The 10,201-nt window shown below is 41.6% G+C and overlaps 1 protein-coding gene across 1 annotated transcript in view; it reads left to right on the top strand.

Moving 5' to 3' along the window:
• LOC103253229 (GTPase-activating Rap/Ran-GAP domain-like protein 3) overlaps positions 1–8,537 on the top strand; it is a 12,491-nt gene extending 3,954 nt beyond the window's left edge. The window contains exons 3-6 of the mRNA XM_021709407.1: positions 1,151–1,266; positions 3,523–3,627; positions 4,723–4,797; positions 8,252–8,537. Coding sequence (XP_021565082.1) covers positions 1,219–1,266; positions 3,523–3,627; positions 4,723–4,797; positions 8,252–8,368 — 345 coding nt within the window. The 5' untranslated portion in view covers positions 1,151–1,218 and the 3' untranslated portion in view covers positions 8,369–8,537. The remainder of the gene's footprint in view (positions 1–1,150; positions 1,267–3,522; positions 3,628–4,722; positions 4,798–8,251) is intronic.
• Positions 8,538–10,201: the final 1,664 nt, after the last annotated feature.

Genomic DNA, 10,201 nt, shown 5'->3' with positions numbered 1-10,201 from the left:
GGAGCCCAGCAGGTCGAGGCTGTGGTGGCTGGAAGCAGCCACTGCACTCCAGTCTGGGGGACAGAGTGAGACTCCAACTCAAAAAAATTTAAAAAATAAATAAATAAAATAAATAAATAAATAAAATAGAGTTTTATAAGGTACTAAGCAGAAAAAAAAATCCTCAGTGAAAAATTCCCAGGCACAGAACTAAGGAAAATAACAGATATGCATAGTTTAAGTTCCTCATAAGTGTCTTATGTCTCAGCTTGCCCCCGGCACACAGATCCTACCTATGAAATGCCCATCCCCAAGAAGTTCCATTTTTCAGTCTGTGAACACTGACCTTGCTTTGGCCTTCTGTATGAGAAAAACAATAGTTAATATGTATTACTCTTATGTGCCTAGCACTGTGCTAAATCTTTATATGTATTATTTCATTTAAAGTACAACAACCCTCTAAGGAAATATAGATATATCCATTTTGTGAGGTAAGAAACTGAGGCCACAAGAAGCTAAGTAATTTGCTTAAGAATACACTGCTAGCAGCTAAGTTAGTTTGACGTCAAGATATCCGTAACTATCTTGACTTCAAACTCCTACCCTCTGTCATCCGTTCCTGTTCTATGTTTCATGTGTACCTGACATTCTACTTGATTCGCTCTTAGTGTCTGTAGTCCACTAAAACCCCAGCTCTTTTCCAAGGAAACTTCCATTGGGCTAAGAATCCCAGTATTCTGCTGAGACAATTTTTTTCTAACAAAATATAGAAAATATATATTTAATCCTGTTGAATGGCACCCTGGTTGTTTGGCCCAATGTGTTGGATGGGTAGCAGATGGATGAAAGGGTGGTGGATGGGAGGAATGGATGGGGTGAGTTGATGGCTGAGTGTATAGCTAAAGAGGTCTTTAGGTAAAATTAGGTACATACTCTACTCAGGAAGCTCACAGTCCAACAAGAAAGGGAAGATAGTCATCCTAGGACTATATGAATCTGTATAGAGAAGTTTCAAGTTTTTAAGCAATCTTCCATGAAGGAAAGGTCATACCAGTGGTAATATCAGTATTGGAAAGGTGGGTTACATTCCCTGTGAAGTATTTCTTTGAGAAGAATATTATTCAATTGCTATTCATATTTGTAATCCTCTTTCTAACTTGATTTGTTTTAGTAATTAATGGTGAAAAAGCCACTTTGGAAACCCCAACATTTGCCCAGAAACGTCGGCGTACTCTGGATATGTTGATTCGATCATTATATCAGGATTTGATGCCAGATTTGCATAAGGTAACTCTGGGTCCATGGTCTTCTTTCCTATGAAGGGGGTCTGAGTTGAGAACATAAATTTCTACAATAAATCAAAACTTAGCTGGGCGTGGTAGCACTCGCCTGTAGTTCTGGCTACTTGGAAGGCTGAGGCGGAAGGATCGCCGGAGCCCAGCGGGTCGAGGCTGCGGTGGCCAGGAGCGGCCACTGCACGCCAGTCTGGGCGACAGCGTGAGACTCCAACTCAAAAAAAAAAGACTGCTGTGGCCACCATGGTCTGACATTCTCTCATTGTTACCACAAGAAGGAGGGATATTGGGTTTCCACTTACAAGTATATGATTTTCATAAAGCCAAAGACTATGAAAATCAAGGTTCAGGCCAGGGATAGGAGGTGAGGGTCAGTGAGCAATCCCTGGAATGTTGAAGAGTACTTTTTTGGGTGGCTTTCTTTGGTAATACTGTGCAACATTACCAATGACATGGAGCTGATAGGCAAAAATGGGGATTGTGAAAAGAGGGTGCTTTTTAAAGCTTTCTGGAGATTTACTGGCAAGCCTACAATTCAGGCACTGAACTGAAACAAGCATTTCCATTACTGAACACCCACTTTATGCCAAACACTTCCTAGGCCTGAGGTATATACACATTGATGAGACCCAGTACCTTCCTGTCACTTCCAGGGCACGTGTGCTTGTTGGAAGCCTCCAGACTTAGTGTGATGTCACTAATGTTAGGGACTCATTAATACAGAGTAAAATCATTATTTTAAAACATTTTCCTGGTTGGGCACAGTGATTCATGCCTGTCATCCCAGCACTTTGGGAGGCTGAGGTGGGAGGGTCGATTGAACCCAGGAGTTTGAGACCAGCTTGGGCAACATAGTGAGACCTTATCTCTACAAAAAATTTAAAAAACTAGCTGAGCATAGTGGCACACACCTGTAGTCCCAGCTACTTGGGAGACTGAGGCAGAAAGATGACCTGAGCCCAGAAGTTCAAGGCTGTGATAAGCCATAAGCATGCCACTGCACTCCAGCCTCAGCAACAGAGTGAGATCATGACTCAAAATAAATAAATAAATAAAAATAAATAAAAACATTTCCCTGTTCAACCAGGAAGCACAGAACAAGTGGGGAGTCTCCCCTGGAAATGGTACATTCATAAGCTCTAGGAAAAGGAATATCTGATGATGTGTATAAATAAATACCACATTAGGTTTCAGATGAGATTATCAAAATGAGCTAGTGCTCATTGGTCTTTCCCTTTGACATAGTGACCAGCACCATTTTATAGGCACCCTTTGACTTGTGCCTGGTCACTGCACCCTAATTCCTCCCAAGGATCGGGCCAGATTAACCCCAGGACTCTAAAGAGCAAACCTTAACTGGTAATGTGTTGATTCCTTTTTTTCACTAAGGTTGGGGAAAGGTGCAGAGTGTACTAAGATAAATCGTGATGTCCTTCAGGTTTCAGTTAAAGCATCACCACCTGAGCCAGGCTTCCCAAGCTCTGTTCCCTGTCAATTGTTCTCATATACCCTGCACTCTTCTTCATAACAATGATCACATATGCCAGTCATGTCATTAGTTACCTAATCTGTCTCCCCTGCTACACTCTGTGCTCCACAAGACATAGGCTATCACATTCCTGAAATCTGGCAGAGTAGTAGTTGATCAGTATTTGCTGATTGAATGAGTGTGCCCCATTTGCTAACTATGGTTTGGAAGAGAACCCACATTTACTGAGTATGTGCCAAGTACTGTGCTAAGTACCTTACGTTTATCCCCTCATTTAGTTCTCATAGCATATCTAGGAGGCAGATATTACCCACACGAAGACACTGAGACTCAGAAGTTAACTAACTTGCCCACGATGGCCCACAGGGGCACAACTCTAGGGTTGCCATTCTCACAGAATTCATTATGTTGTGTTCCATGAGGAACTACTCTGTGAGACTGGCATCTTGGAGCTGTGAAGTGTGGAGGCCTAGGTCACGCTGTTAGTAAGTAGTGAGTGAATGACAGAGCTGCAGGTCTGCCTGATTTCAAAGCTATGTTCTCAGCCCTTAGGCAGTACTGGATCTTCATCTGTTGACAGATCTTATCCTAGCATCTCCCTTGGTCTCTGGCACACAGCAGATACTCCAGCGATGCTTACTGAGTGAGTGAATACGGAAGGTAGAAGCATTTGGACAAATAGGTTTGTGCGTCAAGAGAAGCCAAAGGCTGAGACTTAACAACCATTTGTAGAATTTATAACTTGTTTTTCTTTTTTAGAACATGCTTAATAGACGATCTTTTAGTGATGTCTTACCTGAGTCGCCCAAGTCGGCACGGAAGAAAGAGGAGGCCCGCCAGGCAGAGTTTGTTAGAATAGGGCAGGTGGGTTTTATTCTGAAATGTTTTCTTTGAGACAAGTAGAAAGTTTTAAGCCCCATCCAAACCAGCTGACCCATGTGCAAAGACTTTTCTGTTTACCTGCTGCTGTAAGAGCTCTGTGATTTATCTTATGATTGTTGTGGAAACCATGAGTGAGATTTTTGAGAACCAGGTAGATGCAGAGTTCTACAGGTGTCACTGGGAGAGCATCATTCAACAGAGGTGGGAATGCTACTGCCTGGAAGCAAGTGGCCTCAGGGTCCAGCTCTGGGTTCCTCTTGTCAAGGGAATACAAACCACTTGCCTGCTTCCTAGGAATTTTCTGAAGGGTAGGAACCAATTTGGGAAATGCACCCATCCCTGGCAGGAGAAGCACAGAGTGGTGTTGGTGCTCACAGAAGACCTAAATTGTCATCCTATTACTTGGACGCAATCATCACAGCTAGTTGACGCCCAGTCATCTCCTTATTCCAGGTGTTGGAGGAACTCACTCTCCCTTTGCCTCACTCCCATGTGACAATAGTATTTCTCAGGTCCAGGAGGCAACACAGCTGTCTGCCTTGATTTCACATCAGAGCAGGGAGAAAGAGTATGTCAGCTGCAGATAAGGTTCCCGCCTGAAAGTAGAGAGCTGTGGCAAGGCAGGTTGGGGGAGAAGGGCCATGTGATCAGGGAGATGCTGGGAGGCAAAGACAGCACTTTCCCAGAACAGGTGCATCACTATAGGGCTCTCAAACACTAGTCCTTGTTCAAAGATACCCAGACTCTCCATCCAGAGATTCTGATTAATCAAGTTTGAGGAGGGACCTGAGAAGCTATATTTTTTAACGTGCCAGGTTTAGAAATCATGGTACTGATATATCAATTAATTGAAATGACACAGTACATTTGAGGTAATTTGACTGGGACATTTGTCATTAAGGCTTCACCATATCCAGCTAACTTCATTTTTACAATAAGAAGTCAGGAGAGGAATCTGAAATTGTAGTCTGAAGTCACTCTTCTTTTATTCATTTTTTCCCCCAAATCATGATAGTTTATCCTGCTGTTCTTTTGCTGCCTCATAACAGTCTTTAACAGAGATCTCTGTTCTGTAAGGCACTAAAACTGAAATCCATCGTGAGAGGAGATGCTCCATCAAGCATGACAGCCTCAGGGATCTGTAAAAAAGAGGTGAGTTGTTGACACTTTCAGGTTGAGCTGTGAATGTCCTTTGTCCTTGAAATTATTGAGATTCTTGGGAAAAGACTGCTGGGCGGTGCAGAAGGAAGAAGAGCTTGTCTGCTGCCGAGTTTTCAGGGGAAGCCCCACATAAAGTTGACTAGCCATTTTGTGAAAGCTTCTGTATTTCCATGATATGTATGTACCTTGGCCTACATAGATGGAGCAGAGCAACTGGACCAGGCCTGGTCAGGTAGACTAGATCCCACAGGACCTCTCAGCCTTTATGTGCATACATGTCATCTGGTATCTAGATCAAATGTGTGTTCCAATCCAGTAGGTCTGCGGTGGAGTCAAGAGGCTATGATTCTAATAAACTTGCATGCGGTTCCAGTGCTGCTGGCCATGAACTTTAAGCAGCAAGGTTCTAGAGGAGTGTTTCTCAAGCTTTAGTGTTACTAGAATCACCCCAGAATTCCTGATTCAGTGGGTCAGGGGTGGGGTCCAAAAATTTGCAGTTCTAACAAGTTCCCAGGTGATGCTGATGCTGTTGATTAGAGGACCACAGTTGAGAAACCACTGCTTAATCTACAGTTCACTCAGCCAGTAAGAAAACTCTGTGGTTATCTAATCTACTTCCAGGTTTTACTTTCCATGGGGAAAAAAATCCAGATGATAATCAAGAATGGAACAGAAAAATAACCAAATTGTAGTATGAACTTATTATACACATGATTTTGTATTGTAAAACAATACCCCATGTTCTTAGTTATGTCTGTGTTCAGAATATGTAAAAGTGAAATGGAATATATTCACAGATAGCTTGTCACTAGAGAAGTGTCCATTATAAAAACAAAAGAATTATGAATACAGAGTTGGGTGTGGTGGCTCATGCCTGTAATCCCAATAATTTGGGAGACCGAGGGTCACTGTGGCCAAGAGTTCCAGACCAGCCTGACAATAGAGTGAGACCTCATCTTTACAAAAATACAAAACTTAGCTGGGTGTAGTGGGAAGCACCTATATAGTCCCAGGTACTGGGAGGCCAAGGCAGGAGAATCCCTTGAGCCTAAGAGTTCGAGGCTGCAGTGAGCTGTCAGTACACCATTACATTCCAGCCTGGGCAATAGAATGAAACCAAATCTAAAAGACAAAACAAAGCAAAAATTATAAATATATTTTCCTTAATGATAAAGGTATAGATTATGTGAGCCTACATGCTTTAAGGTCTGGTTTCAGGGAAACGATGAGTGCAAAATACAGTTAACTCTAAAAACTACAACCAACTTCAAACAAGACTACTGGCAATGCAACATTCCCAAGGGCTGCAGTGGTTCCCACTATCAGCTTATTCATGTGCACAGTACGAATTTGCAGTTTCCAATCATTTTATAATTCCGGTGAGTTTCAATAGCATTCTTATTAAGAAGCTCTTAGGCATATTAAAAATAAGATCTGTGAACAGTAACTTGTTCACCAGTAAACAACAAAAACAACAAAGAGTAAGCTTCTGTTGTTGGGGTCAGTTCATAAACTATCATGGGCCATGGGCTACCCTTGGAGAGAGTCCCATGGGTTGTTGCGCAGTTGGCTCTGCAGAGCCCAGAGACCCCTGCTGTTCTCAACAGTGTTCTGTTTTCAAAGGGCTTTGTCCTCCTCTGCACCCATTGTTTTATGGGCCATGTTCATGTTCTTAGAGGAAGACTGGGGATAGTCTGTGCTTAGACCAGAAGATCTGGAGACCACATCCTCTCCCTGCAGAATCCGCATTAAGCTTCCTCCTTGGCAAAAAGGGGGCCAGGGCAATGGCAAACACCATCAGTCCTCAGACTAGAGCCTTTGTGGGGCCAGATGTAAGTTTATCGCTGATACTCCATGCCCTGATATTCAGTGGTTTTTTCAGACCTCATGTAGTTACTGGCACCTTTGAGAACCCATGAAAGCAAGAGACACTCCCCATTAAAATGTATAAATGACACATATACACAGCATTAAGAATACTATTTCTGGGGTTTCACAGATCTCCTTAAGCATTCCATGGATCTCAAAGGGCCCTCGGATCTTCTGGAGGAGAACCCTTTTCTGCCTTAATAGTTCAAACTGCGTGCTTTGGGCAGAGAATGTATTGTTCTTGAGAGCTGGTTGTTCTGTCTTGGTGTTACCTAATGCTAATGGCCATGCCTTCTCCCTATTGAAGTTAATATTGGTTTTGCTTTTTTATGTCCTCTTGGTATAATTCACAAACTCAGAAGTGCTAGAAATCTTCTTGGGGAAGTACCATTTCAATAATGGTCTGCACTTGTGTATCCCTTTTTCAGTTTATAAAATGTAATCACATTCTTTAGGTGATCTTTTCAGAACAGTGTAAGTCCTGTCTTAGCCATTAAAATATTCTTTTTGAGGCTTGTAGTTTTCCTTAAGGAAGAGCATAGTTTTCTAAGAGAGCAATAATGCACAAATACAAAAATGTATTTATCCTCAGCCCTGCTGGTTCCTGGAGGTGGTCCTCAGAGCCTTTCACTTCCGCTTTGAGTATGCAGTGTGTGTTCTCCAGGGACTTACAAGTACACCTGCATGTGCATACCCAGGTTCTTCTCCAGTCCCAGGTGGGACACATTAGGCCCTTGTGTCTGATTGTGAAGATGTAAGGCTTCAGTTTGTCCCCAAGAATCTCCACAATCTTCCTTTGTCCTTTGAGGCTAAGCCAGGTGCTCTGGAGGAAAGTGAATGATTCTGTTGAAAATGTCCATGATTCTGGTGTGACTAAGATCCCAGTAAATAGTGCTGCTGACTCCATGCATCCACACGTGACTCTGAGGGACAGCTAATGAAACTAAGACTCAAGGAAGAGTTCACATATACCATGGGATATGTCACATCGAGGAGCATAAGTAGTTTCATTGGCAGCACTTGCCATTCTACAAACAGATGTTATATTTTTTCTTTAAGATTTTGTAGCCTTATGTGGGTCAATAAGAATTTGTATGGTAAGACAATAGCAACCTTTTAATGCATTCTGTATGATTTAATAATTTGCTGAATCAGCAACACAGGAATCTAACTTTTTATAGAGTTATGTGGAATTTCCTTTTATGATGAACTAATGTGAATTCTCTAAAAAAACAGGCACCATTTGGTCCAACTCTCAGGTGTTAAAGAAAAATGTTTGCTTAGAAAACCTTAACCAATGCTTTGGTTGCCCCTGAGGAACAACTGTTACAATATGGAGACTGGTTATGGTGCTAGATACATGTGAATTCACTCTTTTCCTATTGCATATGTATTTGAAAGGAGACTTTTCTTCTTAATAAAGGTAACTGAGTCCAGACCCCAGGGTTTGGAGTGACGTGCTTCCAGTGGGTATCTGTGTTACTGTTTCAGATGTGGTACTGTACATTTCCATTTGATAGACCATGGTGTATCTTCTCTGGTGCACTCATTTTCCGATGCTTGTATTGCCTTGCAGCCTTGGGAGCCCCAGTGTTTATGCAGTAATTTCCCTCACGAAGCCGTGTGTGCAGATCCCTGGGGCCAGGCCTTGCTGGTTTCCACTGATGCTGGCGTCTTGCTAGTGGATGGTTAGTGAGTAGCTGCTCCTACAAATGTCTTTTTTGTGTAATTGCAGTACTTATAAGATGAGTGACCACCAATCAATTCCCTTTAGATAAAAAAATGTGTGGTCTGCAGAGAGGTTAGCAGAGTTTCATTTCCTATGAAATTAAACCCTTTGTTTTCAGGGCAAACAGAGGAAATATATTGTGAAGCAGGCATACTGGAGGGTGGGCCACAGACTCATTCCTTCCCAAAATCTTTGATTAGTCTGTGGATATCAGATGACCCATAGAAAGAATCTCCTTTTCAGCCAATATTTATTATGGTTCCAGCATTTTACCTTAAATCAACAAGAATATACTATTTACAGCCACTATCTCAGGGACATGCCTTCTCTCGAAGTCTTTTTTTAAAAAGATTTCTGATTTGAAAAGTGCTCAATGTCCAAAACAAACAATAAGAATCTTAGATAACCTGTTTTTGATGAATATAGAAACAAAAAGATTTTGACATGGAGACAGATTTCAACTCAATATAAAATCACACTTTCTGACAGTCAAATAGATCTATTTGCCTGGGGAGGTTGTCAGTTCCCCATCACCACAGATCAGCCACCATCGGCCATGCCCTTGGCGAGGATGTAGAGGGAGTGCAACGTTAGGGATGTAGATTCAAGGACTGTGTGGTCCCCTCCATCAGGAGGCTCCTTTGGATTATTCCAGCCCTGAATGAATGATAAAGGAGCCGAACACTGGTAACAGGTCACCTCCAGGGGCTTCAGAGGGTACGTGCTTAGACTGCATGGAAGCAGCTGCCCAGTCTCTGGTTACCATGGAGATGTTTTATGAGGCTCCCAAAACTGTTACTGAGACAATGACATAATGGCATAAAACAGCAGCATCTTCCCATACTTTGGCACAATCTTAACTCTCTCCCTGAGACCCTTACTTGGCACATAAAGTACCTGTTCCTGTGCCACTGCCTGTACAAGGTGCCTTCTGTAGTATGAGAAGAGATGGGAGACATGCTATGTAATGGATCAATTTCTGACTTTATCTGTTATTTTGATATAGGTTTTAATTGTGTTCCCATAACATAATTGTGTCTGCAACTTAATAAAAGGTAGGCAATTTAAAATTTGTGAACTCAGAATTTAAATTAATTACTTATTTCTCAAAACTACAAAACAATTAGAAACTCTGTGATCTTGAAGGAAACCTCTCTGAGCCTCAGGTTTCCCTAAAGTGGGGATCAATTTTTTAAGAGGCTGAAAAATAGTTTGTAATAGTGAAAAAAGGCAAAATAAAATAAAGATGATAATAACTACAAGGAAGGATTGTAGAGGCTCATGTCACCTATGTTAAGCAGTATCTCGTAGTAACTTACATGATGGCAGCTATTATCTTTACTGTGTTCCTATGAACTTGCTTAAAGGTAATAAAACCCTTAGATTTTGCCAAAAGTACAGCCAAAAAATTTTATTAAAGACGAAAAACAGACTTTAGAAGTTTAGTCCAGTTTCTTAATTTTATAGATGAAGAAACTGAGGCCTAAAGAAATGAAATGACTTGCCCAAGATCACATAGCTGGTTAGTGGCACATCAGGAACTAGACCCCAGGTGCTCTTTGCATTGAACCAACATTTTATTTAAATCAAATTAAACTCTACCAGTGTTTTTGTCTTTACCTTAACACAGATTTCCAAAAATATGTCCTATAAAATAATTATGAATGATTTTTTTGATTAAAGAATGTTGACTGGGTGTAGTGGCTAATGCCTACAATCCTAGTACTTTTGAGATGCCAAAGCAGAAGTTTGGGCAACATAGTGAGACCTTGTCTGTACAAAAAAATTAAAAAATTA

This window comes from Carlito syrichta, unplaced genomic scaffold (assembly GCF_000164805.1).
Source record: "Carlito syrichta isolate Samal-C Ts95f unplaced genomic scaffold, Tarsius_syrichta-2.0.1 Scaffold212965, whole genome shotgun sequence".
Taxonomy (NCBI): Eukaryota; Metazoa; Chordata; class Mammalia; order Primates; family Tarsiidae; genus Carlito; species Carlito syrichta.
Note: the sequence above shows the minus strand (reverse complement) of the source record. Positions and strands in the feature narration are given on the sequence as shown.